Below are 23,358 nucleotides of genomic sequence, written 5' to 3'. Positions count from 1 at the left end.
CAGCCACGCTATCAGAGGCTCGTTCAGCTGCACATCTACCAATATGATATATGCCAGCAATGCTCCTCTGCCATGTACATTGGCCAAACAGGACAGTCTCTACGCAAAAGAATAAATGGACACAAATCAGACGTCAAGAATTATAACATTCAAAAACCAGTTGGAGAACACTTCAACCTCCCTGGATACTCAATTACAGACCTAAAAGTGGCAATTCTTCAACAAAAAAACTTCAGAAACAGACTCCAACGAGAAACAGCAGAACTGGAATTAATCTGCAAACTGGACACCATTAAATTAGGCTTGAATAAAGACTGGGAGTGGATGAGTCATTACACTAACTAAAAACTATTTCCCCATGCTAATTTCCCCCCCACACACTGTTACTCACACCTTCTTGTCAACTGTTTGAAATGGGCCATCCTGATTATCACTACAAAAGCTTTTTTTTTTCTCCTGCTAATAATAGCCCACCTTAATCGATTGGTCTCGTTAAGAGTTGGTGTGGCAACCCCCATTTTTTCATGTTTGCTGTGTGTATATCTTCCTATTGTATTTTCCACTGCATGCGTCTGATGAAGCGGGCTTTAGCCCACAAAAGTTTATGCTCAAATAAATGTGTTAGTCTCTAAGATGCCACAAGTACTCTTCGTTCTTTCTGCTGATACAGACTAACATGGCTCTCACTCAGAAAGGAATATGTAAATGAGAAAAACTGAAGGCAATAACTGATCACCCATGCTTTGTAATATTGTTTTTATCCTGTTCCCCAGCATATTTAAGGCATGAGGTCTCAGACAGGTCCAGAGGAGATGCAATCACCATCTTAATGGCTAGAGGGCAGAGGTATAGGCCCCAAAACTTTTTTGGGTTTTAACATAGGATGAGGGTATGGAAAAAGTTGAGAACCATCAACTCTTTTGTGTGGTGCATGCATACACAACCTACACCACATGTAAAAGCATAAATATGGACATTTGGCTGTGCAAGGGTATGAATGGGTTTGTTTTGTTTATTGTCAATTGTCCATCTTCCAACAGATTAATGGGAATGCCTGACAAAAAATAAAACAAAACAAAATTATGCCACAATTTGGGCCAGCCCAGGTACAAATAGCCATGTAAATTGGACAAAAACCCTACAACATGAGAACAAAAGAAAAGGAAGACCTGGTCTGGAAAGGGAGACAAAAATAAGGTCACACATGTACCAATCTGATTACAAAAGCCTTTGCAGTGGGCAGCCCAGTCAATGTCTTCAGAGTAACAAGTTCCACAGATGGGTCTCTTCCCAACTGACCCTGTCACCAGCTGGAACCTCTGAGAAAAACGAAGCTACAGAGACATAAGGGATACATACCCAAGCACATTAAAAAGAGAAACTTGGAGAAATTCAGCTGAAATCCTGGCCTATCCTAGGAAATGGAACCCACTGATGAAAATAGTGTTCAGCCTTGGTGTGAGCAGAGCTGAGCATGTCTAAATAACACTGTGTTTAAAACACACTTACTGCATCTTGGGTAAAATTTTCAAAAGCGCTTAAGAGACTTAGGAGTCTGCATCCCATTTTCAAAAGTGAGTCAGGCAACTATGAGCCTAATTCCTATTGGCTTTCAGGGAGATGTGGGCTCCTAAGGGCCTAAATCACTTTTGAAAATGGCACTCAGGCTCTTAAGTCACTTACGTGCTTTTGAAAATTTTTCACCCTTTGTGTTAACATGAATTGTAAACTTCAGAGAAAGGACCATGAAATCAATGAGAGTTAGGTACCTAAGGGTATGTTTACATGGGATTAAAAAAGCAGGGCTGGGCTGGATCAGCTGACTCAGACTGGGGGCTGGGGCACTCAAGCTCCAGGGCTGAAAAATTGCCATGTAGATATTCGGGCTTGGGCTGGCGCTGAAGCTCTAGGACCTTGCAAGGATGGAGGGTCTGAGAGCTCAGGTTCCAGCCCAAGCCCGAATGCCTACACAGCAATTTTTACCCCATAGCCCAAGCCCAAGTCAGCTGACCTGAGCCAGCCGTGGCTGTGCCTCAGGGCTTTTATCACCTTGTAGAGATACTCTAAGTATCTTTGAGGATCTGGGCCCATGTTTTATATGTTTATACAGTACCTAGCAGGAGGCCCCAATATAGATACTATCAGAATATAAACAGCAAGAGGAAGATCAGTTTCCAAAAGAAAAAGAAAAAAAAGACAATGGATGAAGCAGAGTAAAACACCATGACTGAGCCCACCGACAGGCACGTATAATAAAGTCTGTTTCACAGTCAGGGGAAGCTGAAATTTAACTCTCATTAATAGTGCAAGCAGATTGATGGAACGAATTATTACCCAAAAGAGATATCCATCAGCACCCAAATATTTTGCAAATTTAAGTGTGTGATCATTTGAAAAGACCAATTTCCTGCACTTGGGCTGTTAACAAGGGAGTCACTTGAGTACCTGTGATTGTGACGATTTACTATAATGTCAAACCCTTGAATGGAATCTGCTGGCTTCGTCGTGGTATTGCAGTGTACAATACAAGTATTTCCATACCTTTGAATGGCCGTAGGCAAAATATTCAAGGTTGACAAGTGGCAGGGGGAAAGGATGTGTTGGGAAGAAACAATTAAATATTGATTTTTCTGGCCATGTGCATCAAGATAGATGCCAAAACCTCATCCTCCGCAAGCTGGCCTGAAAAAGGGCGGCATCATCAAGTTTCAGAGGGTAGGAAGAGAGGCAGGGGCAAAGAACAGAGATGACAAAAAGGTCTATGCCAAGCATTGTCAAGAAACTCTTCTTAGCTCATCAAAAAGCTAAAGCTTTGCCAGCTCTCCAGGCTGGTGTAAAGTACTTTGCGGTGTACATTTAAAAAGCTGTTTCAATCAGTATTAACTTTTAGGCATAGGTATCCAAGCAACACTATCACCCTTCCACGCTTCTGGGAGATGGTCATCTAATCAGGGTCCCCTCCACCCATGAAACTGGAGGGAGCCATTGGGCCCTGATCCAGCAAAGCACTTATCTACATTTCTGAATAGTCCCTTTGACTTTAAAGGGAGAAACTGTGTTTAGAAGTTAGGCATACGCTTACATGTCTTGCTTATCCAAAGCCATCTACTCTCTGACTTTCTGCCTAACTGAGGCCATAAAACTTCATCCAGGGATTCCTGCATCTAGCTCAATAACTTGTGACAGCTCACTGTTGAGCTGAGATGCCACGGCAATGTTACTAACTCCTAAGACAATAGCTTGTGATATAGATTTTAAAGCCAACAAATCTTTGGGCCTGTGTTCTAGATCTGAGAGAGAAGAGTCCAGTAATTAGGACCTTTTTATTTTAACTCCGGCAAACACCCATATATCTAGGGTACCACTGAGAATTAACATACCAATGTGGAGGCCGACATGACTTTTTTGGAGGGCAGGGGAGAGGAGAAGAGGGTTGGGATTGAGGGAGGAAGAAAGAAAGGAGGGGAGGGAAATTAAGTTTATAGTGAGCTGTACCTCATGAAAGCTTATGCTCAAATAAATCTGTTAGTCTCTAAGGTGCCACAAGTACTCCTTTTCTTTTTGTGGATACAGACTAACACGGCTGCTACTCTGAAACCTAAGTTTATAATGCAGCTCAGTTGTAATCTTAATAATGATAAAGCGGTTGTAGCAGCTCTGAAGTTATGACACTTATCTTACAGATGGGGAAGCTGAAGGACACTTTGGTGACTTGCTCAAGATCATATAGCAAATTAGAACCTTGGCTGCTCACAGTCCTGTGCTCTAACCACTAGACGCATTGCCTCAAAAGCTATTGCTACTTGAATTGACCCCAGGAAGGTTTCTATAGAATAAGATTGTAGCTTTGTTTTTAAACAGCTGTATTTATCAGTTTAGGAATCGAATAAATTATCTATAGAAATTACTATTTTAATTCCTTCTTCAGGTCTGGTGATCCATACACACACTGAGTAGTATCTTGCTCTGTAAAGTGTCCCATTTATTTCAAGGGTGATGAGGGTAGCAAAATATGGCCCTTAATTTGCTGTGGGAAGCTGTGGCCAGCACATCCCTTGGCCCCGCACCGCTTCCCGCAGCCCCCACTGGCATGGAGCGCCAAACCGTGGCCAGTGGGAGCTGCGATCGGCTGAACCTGTGGACGTGGCAGGTAAACAAACCGGCCCGGCCCACCAGGGGGCTTACCCTGGCAGGCCGTGTGCCAAAGGTTGCCAATCCCTGAACTAGACCATCCTTGACAGGTGTTTCTCTGCTCTTTTTGTGGAATCTCCGTCATTGAAGATTTTTAAGAACAGATTAGACAAATAGTCTGTTTCCCTTTCCTCTGCACACACTAATTAGATTTTTATTTCACTCATCATCATGAAAGAAAAAGGTCTTTTAAGAAGGCCAGTAAAAACCACAAAGGGCCCTTCGAGGATCTCTCCCATTTTTCCACATTGCCTGATTTTATTGTATTTTAATTGTAAATATTGGCATACCATGCTCAGCGGCTTAAGTGCTATAATGGTGATATTCTTCCTCATAGAAGCTGGCACATGCCTTGAGGAATGTAATAATTAACAATACTTTGCACTTATAACAGCACCTTCTACCCATGACTCGCGAAGTGCTCTACAAACATTAATTAGGCAAGTCTCACAACATTACACACAGGGTAAGATGAGACAGAGGGAGGCTACATGACTTGCCCAGAGTCATACAGGAAGTCACTGGTAGAGCTAGGTTTAAAACCCAGGAGTTCTAACTCGAAAGTCCATACTTGATTGCCACAGATTATACAAATGTTCAAAGTATGATCCTTTGTGCTGTGCTCCATAGGCTTGGCTCCTGCTCAGCACATCCCTGTTGGTAGGGCTCGGACTATGTCTACACTTAAAACACTAAAGCGGCACCACAGCAGCTGTGATGCTGTATGGCTTCAGAGTAGACACTTACTACAGTGACAGGAGGTGTTCTCCCATCACTGTAGCTATTCTACCTCCCCAAGAGGCAGTAGCTAGGTCGATGGAAGAATTCTTCTGTTGACCTAGAGCTGTCTACACTGGGGGTTAGCTCAACTTAACTATGTCTCTCAGATTCAAACCCACGAGAGACATAGCTATGCCAACATAACTTTTCAGTGTAGACCAGCCCTAGACTATCCTACTGGATTTCTTTGGCTTGGCTCCTTTTTGACTGGAGAAATACGAAGTCCTGAGCTACACTAAAAAGGTAGGTTGCACCAACTATGTGCTCAGGGGTGTGAAAAATCCCCACCACTGGGCAGCATAGGTAACCCCAGGTGTAGACAGCTCTAAGTCAACAGAAAAATTCTTCCATTGACCTAGGTACTGCCTCTCAAGGAGGTGGATTACCTGTGCCAATGGGAGAACCCCTTCTGTCAGCATAGGTAGCGTCTACCCTGAAGCGCTCCAGCAATGCAGCTGCAGCACTGTGGACTGTGCCGCTGTCGCATTTGAAGCATAGACAAGCCAACCCACTTGTAATGTCAAAATGAGATGTTCCTCAGAGTAGATAGCGTAGCCCTTGATAATATCACCCACCCTCTCCTTTCTTCCATTTGATCAACAGTGTTGGCATTTAAATCATCATCACTGGGCATCCAAGTTTACACCCTTTGAGATGAACAGGGCAGTTCACACTTCCCAGAACTATTGTAGGCTCTGTTCAAACTCAAGCAGACATTAACAAACTACACTCACTCCACCACCCCACTGACCTCGCCTAGCTACATCAGGATAAAAACTGCCTGCACCTTATCTCCACTAGGATTTTACAGCAAGATAAGTAACTTCCATTAGCTATCTTGATAATAAAAACACACCTTTTCGGCAGTGGAGAGAGACATAGGGCAGCTCTACCCTAGAAATTTACATTGGCACAGCTGCACCAATGCAGCTGCACTGCTGTAGTGCATCTGGTGAAGACGCTCTGAGCCAATGGGAGAGAGCTCACCCCTCGGTTTAATAACTCCACGTCCACAAGAGGCGCTAGCTACATCGGCAGGAGAAGCTCTCCAGCCAACATAGCACCGTCAACACCGGGGCTTAGGCTGGTATAACTATGTCACTCAGGGGTGTGAATTATTCACACCCTTGGGCAGTGTAGTTATACTGAAGTCATTTTGTAGTGTAGACCAGGGCTTAGTTTTAGAGTCCAGCATTATCTCTCGCCAATGTGCACAGAGATGTAGGAACAAAATCAGAACTGAGACTAGACCTTAGAAAGCAGAATGTCTGTTCGTTTTATCCAGCCAATTTAAAGAGACTCTTCCCTTGAGTGGTGCATACTCAAGCGATATATAGCTAGACTCAAACCCGGGAGAAAGTGAAAATAAAAGAAAAGGAGGACTTGTGGCACCTTAGAGACTAACCAATTTATTTGAGCATAAGCTTTCGTGAGCTCCAGCTCACTTCATTGGATGCATTCAGTGGATGAATGCATCCGATGAAGTGAGCTATAGCTCACGAAAGCTTATGCTCAAATAAATTGGTTAGTCTCTAAGGTGCCACAAGTCCTCCTTTTCTTTTTGCGAATACAGACTAACACGGCTGCTACTCTGAAACCTGAAAATAAAAGGTTTTCCCACATTAAAAAAAGATTTCTCCCAGAGTCCGTAATTAATACATCTGATGAGAGAAGCAGGAAGGAAACAGCTTCAGGTTGAACGCATCACTTACTGACTCATTGCCATGAAGCTACGCTTCAACAGAATTCCTGGTGAACGGCGATGAAATATTCATCAGCTCATATTTGTAAATGGCTCAGCAACATACTGACTAAATGACCTCCGATGAAGTGCCCGCATTAAAATGGAATAGCAGCCAGCTGAAACAAGGGAGCTACAAACTACACGTGTTTTGTCAGCATGGACAAGCAGCAAACACAAACAGAAGGAAATCTAGTTGGAATCATCATATTGACAGTGAGAAACAAATGAGGAGAGAGCCTGTTTATTTCAAAGAGACCCACTGGCAGCGCTGCCTACAGCAGCCGTGAATGTGGCTACCTGGACTCATGTGTTCAGTCGTGTCCAGGTTTTATTTCCAGCCTTCCCTCAAAATCAGAAAATTAACACAGCAGTGAGGGAGCATTCTTTAGTCTGTTCTCCTCTCTACACATTCATTGGTCGATCTTATTAACACCAGTGCGTGACACACCTCATGCAAGCAGAGACCACAGATCAGTGACTTCCTAATACAGGGTGTGATCTTGTGAGTTGACAAATGCAGTCGGATCCCACCGAAGTTAATAGGAATCAGGGTGGTTCAGCATCTTGCAGTATGTGCTCAGCTCCTTTCAGGATCAGAGCCATAGTTTGCATTCCTTCCCTTTGCATTTTGGAAGCTCACTCTTCTTCTACATGCTCCTTGGACATATCAGACCCATAACTATCATGGACATCTGCCTACGTGCCTCTGTCCATGCATTGGGTGCTTCTGAAAGAACACTGATACAGGGGGGTGCTTAGGAATGTGCGTTGTGAGAAAGTGGATTTTACACTGGTATTGTTCTTCATCAACTGTCTTCATGCACACTGATCGTTCTGGGAGTTGCGGGAGGCGGGGGGTGGATCCACTATCGCCATTTAAGTTCCCATTAGTAATCAGGATGTGAGATTTCCAAGGAGGTTTCCAGCTTTGCACTGCATCGCCAGTGACAGTTAGTGCTTGTACTCGAAAGCTCCACCTTGGAAATTGTGAGGCAAATGCAAGGTAAATTAGGAAAACCTGCCAAGTGGTCTCAACACTCCACAATACGCAGAGGCATCAGGGCTTGGCTTCCTCCTTGTCTTTTTTTATGTAGGTTCTCAAAATCAAACTTTAAATAACCTTTGCTTGCTTGCCCTAGACTTTGCAGAAAGGTGAGACACTATACCCTGAGCCAGACTGGAGACACAGACCTTTTTTTTAATTAAATGTGTTGTGCTAGGTAAGATTTACATTCAGGTCAATAACTCTGTATTATAGCAAGATACACTGTACACTACCATTCAGAATTTAAACTCATAGTACCACCTGGCGGTTGATCTAGAAATAGCTTTTCTTCAGGGTTTTTTTTTTTTTTTAAAACACTAGTAACAACCTTAAATATTTATATCTAACGCTATTGTATATTCTAGTAACAACCTTAATTTATATTTAATGTTACTGTACATTGCAGCCCATCCAGCTACACACCATCCACTTTAACAGTGGAAATGCCAAAGGGGAAGAAAAAGTAGTCTGAACAGACCGCCAATATTGATCCCAATCCAAACTGCTTGTCACTGGGGTTTGTAATCTAGGATTTAAGAATGAGGGGCTTGGGAGACTTCCCAGTGTCTAAAGATCTAGGAGGCATTGCTGGAGTTTATCTTCCACTGTTTATTTAAGGAGGTGAGAAAAGGAGAGGGACACCACAATTAGGTGCTGTTTGACTAATGACAGGCTCTGAAATGACTTGACTCCTTTTAGACTCCCGGTTACCTTCTCTTGATGTACACAGCTTTGATCTGCAGAACACAAGATTGTTCCCACAGTGCAGTCGTGATCCATTGGTAGACACAGCACCAAACATTTCCAATGTGCTCAATTACATGTACAGTAGATACTGAGGCAGCAGTGTCCAATAGTTAGAGCAAGGAATTGGGAACGTGGATGTTCTATTCCTGGCTTTGTGACCACCTTGGCCATGTATCATGGGGTGTATATACTCCATCCTGTCCCAGCAACAAAGGGGCTAATGCAGGTACTACCAGCCAAGGCTGATTGGCAGACTCACAGCAGCTGGGAAGATTAAAAGAGCTGGGAAGCAGAGGGACAGGGCGGATGCCAGAGGAGCAAGCAGGCTGAAGAAGGGAACTCCTGCCAGCAAGCTGCTGAGAAGCCGCTCAGAGACAGTATGCTGAGAAGGGACATCTGGACCATCAGGCTGAAAAGCCTACAGAAACCAGAGGAGATAGGAAGGAGCTCAGGGCACAGTGGGAGCTGTTGAGCCCCAGTTCTGCCTGGCTGGGTTAAGGGCCCTGAAATGGAACCCAATGGAGCGGGTGGGCCTGGGTTCCCCTACCAACCCCAGAGGGACTTAAGAACTGAGGGGGTTTCCAGGCCCCCCGGACACCAGGACCAGCTGACTCTGCCAAGAATAAGGAGAAAACTCACATACCCCAGCGGGACTCAGGCAAGGCAAACTGACTGACTGCCTGGCCAGAGCAAACGCTGGTGTAACACTTCACCTGGCCAAAGGGGGCGCTTTTGCAACAGCATACCAGCCTCACACCATCACCACCTCACTGCCTCAGTTTTCTCAACTGTAAAATGATTGTTAATAACCTACCTACCTTTGTAAAGCACTGAGATCCTTGGATGGAAGGCAGTGAAGAAACACAAAGTATTGTGTTATCGTTCTAAAGTTACTCCTGCAGTACTGTACTATTTGATATAGTTGGTGGGCTGTTCCATGACAATTATACTTGATCCCAAGGAACAATCCTGGCCAGTTAATATTAGGCCTGCTTTACTTTTAAAATTTAGCTACAGTGCTCAGGGGTGTGAAAAATCCAGATCCCTCAGCACCGTAGCTATGCCAACCTAATCCCCAGTGTAGATGAAACTAGACTGACAGAGGACTGTTTCCATTGACCTCACGACTGTCACTTGCGGAGGTGGAGTTCCAACAGCAATGGAACATCCTTCCCCCACTGTAAACTACATCTACACTACAGGGTTAGGCCAGCATAGCTATGGCACACAGCAGCACTGTGCCACTATAATCCCCACAGTGTAGACATGGCAGTTGATTTCCTTATAAAGGATTTTAGAAAGACATTGAAAGAGGACCTTTAAAGAGCATCTTCCACACAAGGGAATCGTAAGTTAGATGTTTTTAAAAAGCTTGTCTCATGCCACAAGTTGTAAAATCTAATAAGAAAAAATATTTTATTGTGTTCAGAAGTAGAGCTAGCCAAACATTTTTTACGGAAACTCGTTTTCTGTGAAAGATGCAGATTCGAGTTGACTGAAACAATTTGTGTTGATGTCGTCAAACTATTTTGGTAAAAAACCAACCCCAAAACAAAAAATGAAATGTTTCATTCTGAAGTTTTCAAAACAAAATATTTCAGTTTTTTTTATTAAAAATGACTTTTTGAAATTCACCTCAATTTTATAGAAAATTTTTAAACATATAAAAAAACCCAACTTTTTTTTTTAACTTTTTGTTTCGCTGAACATTTTTTAAAATTGTTCCAGGTTGACCAAAACTAACCTTTAAAAAAAATAATAAAAAAATTCAATACTGTAAACAAACTGAAAAAATCAGTTATTAACATAGCTTTAATAAATTTAAGGAAAAACTCCTCCACAAGCATTTATTTTGGTTTTGGTTTTTTTTACTCAGACGTATTACAAGACACCTAGGCTAAAAGTTTCAGCTTTGGATGTCCAAAGTTAGGGCATGTCTACACTTACCTCCGGAGCGATCGATCCAGCAGAGCTCGATTTATCACGTCTAGTGAAGACACGATAAATTGACCGCTGAGCGCTCTCCTGTCAATTCCGGTACTCCACTGGAGCGAGAAGTGTAGGCGGAGTCGATGGGGGAGCATCAGCAGTCCACCTACCGCAATGAAGAGACCGCAGTAAGCAGCTCTAAGTACATTGACTTCAGCTGCGCTATTTTCGTAGCTGAAGTTGCGTAACTTAGACCGACTTAGCTCGCCACCCCCCACCCCAGTGTAGACCAGGCCTTAGATACCTAAATATGAATTTAGATACCTAAGTAGCCTGTTCTTCCATAGTTCTGAGACCTGTAATTCCACCCCTGAGAATCAGGCTTTATATATAAAGTATTGATTTAGGTGTCTACCTTTAGATCCTCAATTTTTAAAATTTGTGGTTTAGGTTGAAAGCCCAGATTGGCCATAATTAACACAGGGTCACCTCATGACCTCCTTGAGCAGCTGCATGACCACTTGAAGAATGGAACTATCAGCATCAAGAATGTAACTCATTTACACAGACAACACAGCCATTTTAGACAGTTTTCCTTCCTTGTGGATGCTTATCCAAACCAAACCCAAACCCTGCAAGGGTCCCCTCCAGTAACTGTGTGACTGACTGGATAGAATTTCATGTGATTATACTTAGGGTATGTCTACTCTGCAATCATGGTGAGTGAGCGCAGTTCGTGCAGACATCCCTGAGCTAGCTTTAATGTAGCTAGCTCTCAGGTACCAGTAGTAGTGAAGCTGTGGGAACACAGAATTCAGTGTGGACTGTACAAACCCGTCCAAAATCCTAGGTAATTACTTGAGCAGCTTCACTGCTACTTTACCCGAGCTAGTTACATTATTTGGACACAACCCTGATTCTTCCCACCACCTGCCCCTTTTTCTCCAAGTCAGCTATAAAGAAAATTTGATCCAGAACAGAATTGACATTCTTCACAACAGAAAACTACTAGGGTACTATTGACTCTGCTCCATTTCTGTCAGAATGTCTCAGTCAGTATTATTAAAGAGATACCTGTATGCTTGTATATGTATTTATTAGGCAGTGAGTGGTGCTGAATTTACTCCATGGAGGCAGCCATTTCCCCCTGAACATACAGAAAGTTCAACTAACTAAAATGGAGCCAGACTCCCATTGATTTCACCTGGAGAAGCAGCAGACTACAAAGAAACACAAAACAATATGCCTTAGTTCATCTGTCACTGCTGTGGGAAGCAGTCATTTCTTACAGTCTAAGCAGTGCTGATTCACATTGATCCAAAGTTGCACATCATTGCTGCAGTGTTGGCAAACAAATATAGTCCACCTGGTAGGGTGAATGGGTTTTAACACAGGCATTGATCCACTGTGGTTTTGATTCTAATACCAGTTTAAACACAGTGGATTGCCAAACAGTTGCTGTAGCTCATGAGCACATGGTGATGAAGTCGTTGCAGAAGAAACCGACTCCTGACATAATGAAGCCCACAGAGTGCATTGTAAGCCAGAGGCTGTTTTCTTAGCTAATTAAAAATTGCTTACCAGAATAATTTCACACCACATCACTACCACCAACATGCACAGCAAGTCAAACCACTGAGTGTTGCAAGGGGCAATGCAGCCACAGTGGAAGATCTGACAAATACTGTAATGACTCCTTCCAGTTGGTAAGAGTGCTCCAGAGAGGCCAGCAAAATCTCTCCACTGGGATACAAAATTCAGATCAGGAGAATATTTTTTTCTATTTGCACCATTAGCTGTAAGCTGTTACTTTCAGCTTTAGGAGATCTTGAAAGCCTGCATAACTCAAAGGTCAAAATTTCATTCTGGCCTTGAGCCTGTGAATCTTTGCACTGTGAGCAAGCAGAGCTGACAACCGGTGAGCACAACTTAAATTTATGCATTTGGTATAGTCTCTGCACTGAGCAACAGTAAGTCTCAGTTTCCCTGCCAGCCTCTTCCTTTATTCACAAGGGCACAAGGTTGAAGGGGCGAGATACCAGCAAAAAAAGGACATATCTGAAGACACTAATTCAAAATGGCACCTTCTTAACATCTCAGTTCCTTGAATATATAGTTATCTCTGCTCATTTTGGTCACATCACAAACGTTGTGCTCCAAGTACAAGATGCACTTTTTTGTTGTTGTTGTCATCTCTAATCTAACCACATAGCTGCATGCCCATGTAAAAATACAAAACAAAACAAAACACTGCCCTGCACACACAATTCTCATGCTGGGGAGAGGATGAGAGAGAGAGAGAGCAAACCAATATGAGAGATGTTAGTCATGTCACTTAATAAGCTACTGGAAGATGCTCCATACTACAGTAATGAGTGACTGGTACAAGAATCTACATAGAACAGAGTAACGACAAGTGTAAGTTTACTACTCTTTACTCCTGTTAGCAGTGTTGGCTCTGCAGGGCTCTCAGATGGAAACCAAGGGTAAATCCACATTGCAGCTGGGGGTGCGAATGACAGCTTGTGTAGCCAGGCTAGCTATACTCACTAAAAATAGAAGTGAAGACGCTGTGGAGCTGGTTTCAGCAGCATCTGCACAAGCCCACAGAAACTCCTGGGTACATACTTGCTTGTTTGACCAGACACAGCTTCTCATCCAACAAGTCACAGAAGTCTGGGAGGGCTGTTCATGTTTGAAGGAGTAGTCCACAGAGGAGATAGGATTGGTAATAAAACCCTTTCTAGGAGGGTCAGTGTGTCCCTTCCAGGATGTTTGTCTATAAAATACTTGTTATTTGGTACAACCTGGTACGTGTCAAAGGCACCTACAAATGATTTTCAGATGTAACTGTTAGAGCCAGTGACAGGACGGTGTCAGAAAAGGGTGATTTTGCTTCATCTAGAGAGAGAGGGACCGTTTTGCCACATGGTCCCCTGTGCATGGTCTGAGTTTCCTGAGCTCATCCGCAAGGCCCCTGTCCTATCCCGGCCACATTTAAGTCTCTGGAAGAACCACTTGTCATCCTGCCTTCAGTGAAGCAGGATGACTTGTACCAGCAAAATCTCTGCTTGTTGCTCTGCTTCCCCCAAGTCTGTTGATCTGTGGACTGTGAGCTCCTCAGTGGGGGGACCATCCATCCTTGCATGTCTGAACAGCACCTATTGCATTACAGCACTGCCATGAACAAAAATAATTATTGCATATCCCACTATGGCAATGAATCCTATAATCACAACCCCGCCCCCCCCCCAAGACTAAAGAATAAGCCCTCTGACTAGAGCCGGTTGGGAATTGTTTGATGAAATAGTTTTTGATCGGAAAATGCTGATTCATCAAAAACAAAAAATGTTGTCGAAACATATCAGTTTTGATAAAATTTCACCAGAAAGGTTTCTTAGGCCTGGGACAGAATTTAGAGTCAGAGACAGAAAGAGATTTCCCCCACCCCAGAAATAGCCTGCAACTGGGATGTGAGATGCACAGGTTCAACTCCCTGATCCACCTGATTCATTGAGTGCCTGACCACTTGGGCTATTGACTATCCTGGGGTCTCTCTCCTGTTCCCTACCACATCCCAGGTGAGTGCCCTGACCACTGGGGTGCGGGATCTTTCTCATTCTAATTTTTTCACACAAAAAATCTAGCAAGTCTGTGGAATGGGGAATATTTTTTAATCTCGAAAATTTTCACAGGATGGGAAAACCATTTCTGACCAGTTAGCACTCTGATCCTTTTTGGAACACAAGCAAGAACACAAGCATCTTGAATTAAAGAATGAAATTCAGGACCAGCACCATTATGATCATTCATAATGTTTGGCTTGAGAAGTCACGGTTGTGCTTTAACAGCTTCTATCCATGACACTTCGCAAATTGCAGTAACACTGAATATAGGTAGTTCTCAGTGGGAACAGCATTTTATTTGGAATGGTTCACACTGATTGTGTTACAATCAAAATTAACCACAGCCTGTACACCACTAATTCCAGACACAGTTTCCCTATCACGTTCCCTGTGTTATATCTTTTGCTTTAATCAGACATTGCTATTGGGTGTGTTTGATTAATTGTTCGATCAAACCAAACAGATCTATAGCAACCCCGCCCTTGGCCAGTGTGCATGTTCTGCACTAAGCACAATTGCCTGGGTTCTGAACCTGGCCACAGAGTACATGCTTTACTATAACAGTAGTGCCTAAAGAACGCAAAACTAGATGTGGGCCTGAACCACATAATTCAGATCTGGCTTGCATGGGCTGTATGGGGAGCCATAACACACACGAGTTTTTAACAAAGGACAGTGCCAGTTAACATACTAGTAAGGGTGAAAGTTAACATGAGTGTATATTTTAAAGAGTCTGTCCACAGTGAACAGGACTGGAAACTTCCTTTAAAGAAAAAAAGCTGTGACTAGTCCCCAAAAAATTAGGGCAGGCGGAGGGTGGCATAACACTGGACCTTGCAGATCTTACTGGCCAGCTTTGGTAATGGAAATGTCGGCTTTTAAAAAAAGACATCAAGGTTCAAACCCTGGACTGATTGAAGTCAATGGGAAAACTCCTCTTGACCTTAGTGGGGCCAAGATTTCACCCCCAGGAGTTGCTGAACTGAAGGGCTCCCATTGTTAAGTATTACTTCCTAATAAACTTCTTGCATGCATTTTTGGTTTCTCAACCATATATGTGCTTCTTTTTTGTTCCCCCTGCAACTCTATTCAATAGCAGAGTGACGGACAAAGCAGAGCACCACTTTTCTAAAGGCATGGCTCATTAATCGAACATACATGCCACCTTGCAGGATTTGAAATAGGGAAGATGCGGTGAACCAGCCTAATATTTTACCAAGCCCATCAAACCACAGGGCCAAGTTCAGCCTTGGTTCAACTCCATAGACTTGCACCTACCTGCTGCAGGGCTGAGTTTGGCCTGAAGCTTTTTCCCAGTTATGCTTCAGTCCAAAAAATTCCTGCTTTAGCAACTGAATTTTGAAAGCCAATTGAAAATCTTGATTCTCAAACCCAACAGATGTTTGCTGGAGCTAAAGCAGCCCTTGCTTCTATACTGTGTATTCCTTACTGTCTTCAGCAATTGCCAGTTTACACATGTCACGTTGTATGAAACAATTAGCCTGGATTACAAATTTACAACTTCAATAGTGTGCATGTATGCAGTCAGTACACTTGCGGAAAAATCCAGAGCTCTGGCTTAAAAGAGAGGCAAAGGAGGAATGTTAATCAATGCAATGCCAAAAATAATTAAATCAGGACTTGAAAGGTGAGTCATCATTGCACACCAGAAATAATTTTTAGCACAGCCAAAAGTAACGGAATGCTTCCTGAAGCTGTGTTCCTAAGGCTCCGGCTCCAGGGGAATCGAGTCTACTGAACAACAAAGCTCTGTTCTCTTTAGCAAAGAAACTCACTGCTAAAATAAATGTAGTGACAATAAAATTCAGAAAGTGGAGCTTACGTCCATGTGGAATTTAAACTCAGGGGAGAGGTGTGCCAGATTAGGGCATTTTCTACCTCCAGGTGTCATACAAAGCCAGCAACTCTTACTCACCTTGAGTAGTACCTTCCTTTGCAAACAATCTAATTGAAAGCAAACTGGCAACTCATACAACAAGGTACTACTCGCTGTGAGTAAGGGTGGGAGAAATAGAATACCTAGTCCTGCCCTGAGTGCAGGGGATTGGACTAGAAGACCTCTTGAGCTCCCTTCCAGTCCTACGATTCTGTGAATGTTGCCTACAGTGTTTTGCAGCCTGAAATGCCAAGTTAAGCTTGTCTTACACGCTGAGCCCCAAGTGCCCAACTACAGCACGAGAATGGAACGGGGGGTGGGGGGAATTAGATAAATAACTATTTATCTAGTTCAACAAAGAATTAAGGCTGCGGACTGGAGCTTTTCCAATGAGACGGTGTCAGTAGATCATTCGTCATTAGCTTAAACTAACATGAAACAGAAAGCAGAAGTCTGAACATATGGAACTAACACACTCAGAATTCTGATTAGCCACTTGCTTACACTACGTTGTTTCAAGCTGTGAGCCTGTATTGAATCATTTAATCCTTGTGCAGGCGGTTAATATAGTAACCTCTTACAGTTGTCACAGTCCTTGGAGAGAGGAAGTGGAAAACTACCCTCCTCGCCTTCATGACAAGAGAGAGAAATAATTACGGAGACTACCGCACCATCACCACCATGAAGATGCTTAATGCTGCCATTCTCATTTTAGTCCTGTTTTATCCCAGTCTCAGCACAGCGTGGCCTACGCACACAGTCTGCAAGGAGAAGAATTTGGAAATATATTACAAAAGTTGTGGTGAGATCTTTAAAATTCCATTTTATATTTACAAGGACAATAAAGTTGTTATTGCATACCAGGGAAAGTTCCTATTCCAGGTGATGAATGAAAGCGTTAAGTTTCTGAGCAAGCCCTGATTTTCTAGTTGGAATTGGCTTAGTCGTGCAGTGTTTTTGCTTCATAAAAACCTCCTGCTGAGATCAAAGATAACAGGGAGAGGAAACAAATCATGTACATTCTCCAAAGATTAATAAATAACTGCCAAAAATAGAGGTAATTTAGCACAAAAAGGTTGCGCAACTGGGATTTTTATCTTGAAGTTAGACAAAACCCTTTAATCTTCATCCTCTTTACCCCTCTTGTGAAATCAAGGCAGCAGGCTGTCATGGCATTGATCTACTGTTTTCCTATGGTAAAGTTTGGCTGTGGAGGTGCATGTTTTCTCTTCTCCCACTTAGAGTTACAAGAGACCCCGTGTGACAGTAGGAAGGAATCAGGCTGTCGAAAGCTGCTACCATGCTTAGCTAGACTGCAGCAGACATGCTTAACAGAGGCATTTCCTGTGGACTGTAGGTTTGTTCTTTAAATCTGTTGAAAAGAAAAGGAGCAAACGGCACTGAAATAGCTGAAAATGAATTCACTGAATGGTGCTGCCTTTTCAAGTTGGTTGCTTTGCTGGCCTTGCGCCTCTTCTATCGTACTGATCTGCTTTACTACTGGGACAAAGGGAATTAGATTCACAGACGCCTCATTCATATTACACACGTGATGTGAAAAGTGATTCATGGCAAATGAACACCCTAGAGTTTGTTTTTCCAATTCATCCAGACACAAAGGGTTCCCCATGAGGCTTTTTCTCCCCTGCAGCTCTCCTGCAGCTTTGCACATCCATTAAATATAAAACCAGCAAGTGGCAATAGGAGTAAATAAATATTTGTAATAAAATCCTTATTTTATAAGGATAAATAAAATAAAAGCCCATTCCTATGAGAACAAAATCAGGCTTCACATATTATAAATGGATCTACTGTTTTAGGAAAAATGTAATTAGATATTGGATGGAAGCTTTGCCCCCATTACCTTTATTTTAACAATAATTCCTTGTGTGAATTAATTCCCCCACCTCCTCCTAACATGTCTCCGTTAACAAGTAGCAGACTTTACAGAGGCAGTGGGCTAAATTTCAAGTTGCTTTAAATCGTGAGAAGAATTGCTTGCTGGGTGTATGTCAGTTAAGGATCCCCCATCTCAGATTATGAGCCAAAATGTTTGATTTCGAGCATACACCTCAATTGCTGTTTCCCCATACAAAGATACTTTCAGCCAGAATAATTGTTTATATTGAGAACAACAAACAAGAAAGAACTTAATTAAAAGGTCCCCATGAGAAAGCCCCATTCTGCTCCCACATCCACGAGAATCAGGCATAGCTTTAGAAGGCAGTGGAGTTACACAGGTGTAAAACCAACATGAGAGCTAAGGGCACCTCTAGACTTCGAGCTGGGGGTGTGATTCCCAGCTCAAGGAGACATACCCGTGCGAACTCTCACAGAGCGAGCACACTCAAAATAGAATGTCCCTGCAGTGGCATGGCTGGCAGGAGGAGCAGGCTACCCCCAGTACTTGCTTAGGGTCTCAGATAGGGCCATACTCAGAGCGGCTCGCCCCTCCCACCGGTCGCACCACCATGGCTACACTCTGTTCTTAGTGAGCTAGCTCAATCCAATGTCTCCTCATGTTGGAATTTACATTGACAGCTCAAAGTGTAGATATACCCTAGGTCAGAGCCAACATGCATGGGCCTGATTTTCCTCTCACTGACACTGGGGCAAACCAGGACTAACTCCAACGAAAGTAATGACATTACTCCAATATAAGAGACTGGCATTGGTGAAAGGAGATTTGGGATTTGTGTCTCCACTGACTAGAGCTGATTAAATATATATATAAACTTTTTTGGACAAAAAATGGATTTGACTAAGATTTTTCATTTTAGTCGAAAGTTTTGCGGTTTTCAACAATATACTACTCCAGTGATATACTACTGGCAATGCAAGAGGTAACCTCACTTTTCTACATGCGGCCGAGTCACGGGAGTCGGGGCTCCCTCACCCTGAATTTCTTTTTGAAAGCAGCCCTCACATACTCTTACCATAGCATACTTTATTTACAACATTTTATGCACCTCCATGTTGCATCACCATAAAGTTTTTCCCAACGTTTCTCATGGGGTGAAAGGGTGGGAAGACAGGTCTCACCACTCTTGAGATTCTGGACTTCTTTGCCCTTCCTTCCAGCCCTCCCCTTTCTATTCATACCTCCCATTTCACAGGTCCCAGCTGACGAGATGAATCCCCTTCTTAATTCACTCCTAATCAACTGTCTCCCAACTTGGCCCATGCAGGGATACTTACAAAGTGCACAGACTGGTGAGCCCCCGCCCTTTGCCCCCCAAGCTACTCCCACTGTGTCCAAAGCCCCTTCAGCTATTCTCATCTCAGAGAAAATAGCAATGCCATCTTTCATCTGTGTTGATAAATTGCTTTCCCAATGGACCTTCTGGTGCTAGGTCTAGAATATCTTTCAAGCCAGGCAACTTTGCCCATTACACTGCATAGACTTATGAGATACTTCAAATGCAGCAATGCCCAGAAACCACAGGACTGCGTGTCATGTCAGAAGGATAGTTTTTCATGGTGTCAGTGTGAGGTCCAAGAGTTCAGAATAAGAGCTTAAGAGCTTCCTAGCCCATGAATCCTGGACATTGGTGGAGTGGGAATATTAACAAGTACTACTGTGCATGACAGGCATGTTCTGCTGAATGGCAGAAAAAATTAAAGGTGAATTGCAAAGCAAAAGTTGAACATTCGTTTTAACCCCACAAATCCAACTGGGGATATTCAGCCCAGAAATAAATGTTAGCCAACCTCAGTAAAACTCTTCTCCCTCATTCCCTCCCAGTCTAAAAGCCTCAGGGTACTTCCACTGAAGATATCCCAGGACACATCATTCTGTGACATCAGATATGGGTTACAATAAGGCTTCCAGGATGAGATCCTGGCCCAACTGAAGTCAATGGAAAAACTCCCATTGATTCAATGGGACCAGGATTCATCCCGGTTATTTGTGATTTTACATCCTGGGATATTGACAATGCTGGAGGAAAAACAAAGTGGATTTCAGGAAGTGAAAGACATTTTTAACTAAATTTGTCAAGATTTTATTTCTGTGCGCAGTGCCCTACACAGCCTGATTAATAGGGCTTAGTTCCGCGTATAAATCTGGTATTACATGTTCATTTTCGCTTTGCAGTTCACCAAGACAGCAACAAAAAACTGACTAAAGCCAAAATAAGGTCAAATGTTACTATGTTGACTGCAGTGTAAGACCTAGACAGAGAACTGAAGATAGGTAGAAGCAAAGAGTAGCTTAATGAATGACAAAGAGCCATGAACTGCAAGAAAGGCACCAAAAAAAGAAAAAAAATCCTGATCAGTAACTCCATAGTGAGCAATGTAGGCTGAGAAAGTGGTGGCCCAGAGAAGTAAATAGGCTGCTACACTGTCTCCTAGATGTAACAGCTAGTACTGTGAGCATGTGGGATAACTAGGGATAACCATATAGTCTACCAGGGAATAAGTGATCAAAGTGAAGGAGGATCTACCATGACCACAAATCACTTCAGAAACCTTGGAAGACATATTAAGACAGAAGTAACACAGGTCATCTTCTTGAAGATTCTTCCAATGCCAAAAGCAATCAAGAGAGAAGAGTAATATGGAGGACAAACTGATGGATGTACCAGGAGTGTAGAGAGATTGATTTTGCATTTATTAGAATGTGGAACAATGGCAGCTTGTGTTCAGCAGGATTTACTAAGTCTAAAGGATAGCTTTCATATATCTCAAGTGATTTGGCATTCACTTGCAACATATGAAATAAGGCAAAAGGAATTCAGAAAAAATGTAATGTTTTAACATGCTCAAATGCCTCTCTCATATGGAATATATATTCAATGTCTACAGAAACATAAGACAGGGACGAGATCCAAGGTCCATTTAGTTTTGTATCCTGTCTCCAACAGTGGCCAGTAACAGATCCTTCAGGAGAAGCTATAAGCGCACTGCAGGAGGCAGATGTGGGATAATTTGCTCCCAACATTAAATCTCATCCCACTCTCCAATAGTTTGAGACTGGCTTAAACCCTGAAGCATAGAAGTTTAATATCCCTTCCACAATTTTTATCATTCATTATATAAAAAACATGTCAGAAGAACTCAAAGTTATCAAATGTGACGCTTCATTGCCAGTTTAACCACTTGTTTATTACTTTGTAGTCTGTCTGAGTGCCTGTTTTATACAGCTTTTCAAGAAAATCCGGCTAGAAACATCATAATATTTTAAACTCTTTGACTAAGTGCCTGAGTGAAATGGCAATTTGATAAAGTGACTAAAAGCTTCAGTCATTTAATCAAGTGGTTTGTTGGACAGAATAGGCCAAATTCTCTCTCGGATTCCAAGGGGATGGGCACATCAAAGAGATAGAGTTAAGGCCATCCCTGATGAAAACTTCATAGATTTCAGGGACTTGGATTAATTTAGTCCAATGACTGTAACATCAGTCTAGTCTCCAAATAGTTTAGAGTAACTAATGTACCCTCTTTTGGGCAGGGACTATCTCTCTGTTCTGTTTGTACAGCACCTAGCACAATGAGGTCATGGTTCATGACAGCCGCTTGTAGGGGCTACAATAATACCATTTTTATTATTTGTATCTGCCTTGTGATTGGAAGATTAATTGCATTTTTACTCTTGGTCCCCTGTGCATATATTACTGGATATTAGACAATATTTTGTTTAAGAAAGGGATCACCTCCACAAGCTTCCAAGAAGAAAACTGCCTGGCAGACAAATATAGTCAAGTGATTCTTGCATTGTTAACACTATTTTGCTGACTAAGTGAAAAAGAGGAATCATAATAGGAGAGTTTTATCCAGAGATATGAAAGGAATCTGCAACACAAAAGTTTGACTCCGATCCCTTTATACTTCAGAGTAACTTCTACCATAATAACGCTCTTGATCTCTTCAGTTTGCATTTTAAAAGGTAATTCTCTGGGGGAGGGGAGGAGAAGGTAATGTAGTTAAGTGCTGTGAGCAGATTTCAGTGCTATTCAAGTGTCATGCTCCTACTCTGAAAGTGCATGCAAACAAAGCTGATGGAGTGTAACTCTGACACACCCACCAGCGGCTGCTTAGTGTGTTTATATAACTGTAATTGGGTTAGGTTCGTGTTAATCAGCATTCTCAAGTGTTCCAAGGACACGCTCCTCAGAAACTACACTAGGCACCTGCTGCTGTAGGTTTCAGAGTAGCAGCCGTCTTAGTCTGTATCCGTAAAAAGAAAAGGAGTACTTGTGGCACCTTAGAGACTAACAAATTTATTTGAGCATAAGCTTTCGTGAGCTACAGCTCACTTCATCAGATGCATGGAGTGGAAAATACAGTGGGGAGATTTTATATACACAGAGAACATGAAACAATGGGTGTTACCATACTGTAAAGGAGCAGACTTACCCCTGCGGCGCCTCCTGCTGGTCATTGGGAATTAGCTCTTTTCCAGCATGGAGCACACTCTGCAGACCAGTAATCACCACAGCTCTGCATCCCATGTCCCTCACAGACCCCAGTGCCCCTTTCTCTGGGGTTCTGCCCCCGGGCAGTACCCCCACACTCTGCCTCTGAGTTTCCCCTTCCAGTTTGTGTCCAGTTTGCAAATTAATTCCAATTCAGCAGTCTCTCGTTGGAGTCTGTTTCTGAAGTTTTTTTGTTGTAATATTGCGACTTTTAGGTCTGTAATCGAGTGACTAGAGAAATTGAAGTGTTCTCCGACTGGTTTTTGAATGTTATAATTCTTGATGTCTGATTTGTGCCCATTTATTCTTTTGTGTAGAGATTGTCCAGTTTGGCCAATGTACATGGCAGAGGGGCATTGCTGGTGTAGACGTGCCCTTAGTGGAGTCCAGGTCAGCTACTCTTCCCATCCCCCAGAAGTCTTTGCCATATGAATTGAAAGGCTTCTTGAGGACCATATATACTGTGTTTACAGCTCCACTTAACAGAATCAACAACATGAGCTGTGAGATATGAAGCAGAGCTGTAAAACATGGGATCATATTTTATAAACCCAGAATGACTATCTTCGATCACTCAGTAGTACCATGCTAACAGGTTGTCTTCTTTATTAATCTTTGCAGCAACTTTAATTTTACATAACACCAATTTCTGCTTTTCCCATCACCCCAAGTTAAATCAGATTGCTGGTCTCTCTCCCTTGGTGTATATGTTATCTGTACATGGACTCTCTTTTTAATTAAAGAAAATAAGCTTGCTGGGAGCTTTAGCTGTTAGGGAGAAGTTAGTGGGTGGAGAAAACTCTTGTTTCCTGCTTCTACAGGGTAAATGTTAAATCATGCACTTGATAGAAGGATCTCTCTCCATTACTCATTGTTTTATGGCAGCTAGATTGAGCCAGATGCTTCATAATTATTTATTTATTTATTTTCCTCAAGCAGTCTCCTGCAATTGCTTTTGTTCCTGAATTATTCAAAGCCAC

General features: G+C 42.6%; 1 protein-coding gene and 1 long non-coding RNA gene across 2 annotated transcripts in view; one reads left to right on the top strand and one right to left on the bottom strand.

Annotated features, from left to right (window-relative positions):
* Positions 1-5,604: 5,604 nt before the first annotated feature.
* Positions 5,605-16,607, bottom strand: LOC122464551. The gene is made up of 3 exons (XR_006288702.1): positions 16,469-16,607; positions 14,324-15,640; positions 5,605-5,618 (listed from the first exon to the last, which is right to left on the bottom strand). It is a non-coding gene; the product is annotated as an uncharacterized LOC122464551 (long non-coding RNA).
* LY86 (lymphocyte antigen 86) overlaps positions 16,335-23,358 on the top strand; it is a 33,829-nt gene continuing 26,805 nt past the window's right edge. Inside the window, exon 1 of the mRNA XM_007064238.4 lies at positions 16,335-16,761. Coding sequence (XP_007064300.3) covers positions 16,593-16,761 — 169 coding nt within the window. The 5' untranslated portion in view covers positions 16,335-16,592. The remainder of the gene's footprint in view (positions 16,762-23,358) is intronic.

Source organism: Chelonia mydas, chromosome 2 (genome assembly GCF_015237465.2).
Source record: "Chelonia mydas isolate rCheMyd1 chromosome 2, rCheMyd1.pri.v2, whole genome shotgun sequence".
In the NCBI taxonomy this organism is placed as follows: Eukaryota; Metazoa; Chordata; order Testudines; family Cheloniidae; genus Chelonia; species Chelonia mydas.
Note: the sequence above shows the minus strand (reverse complement) of the source record. Positions and strands in the feature narration are given on the sequence as shown.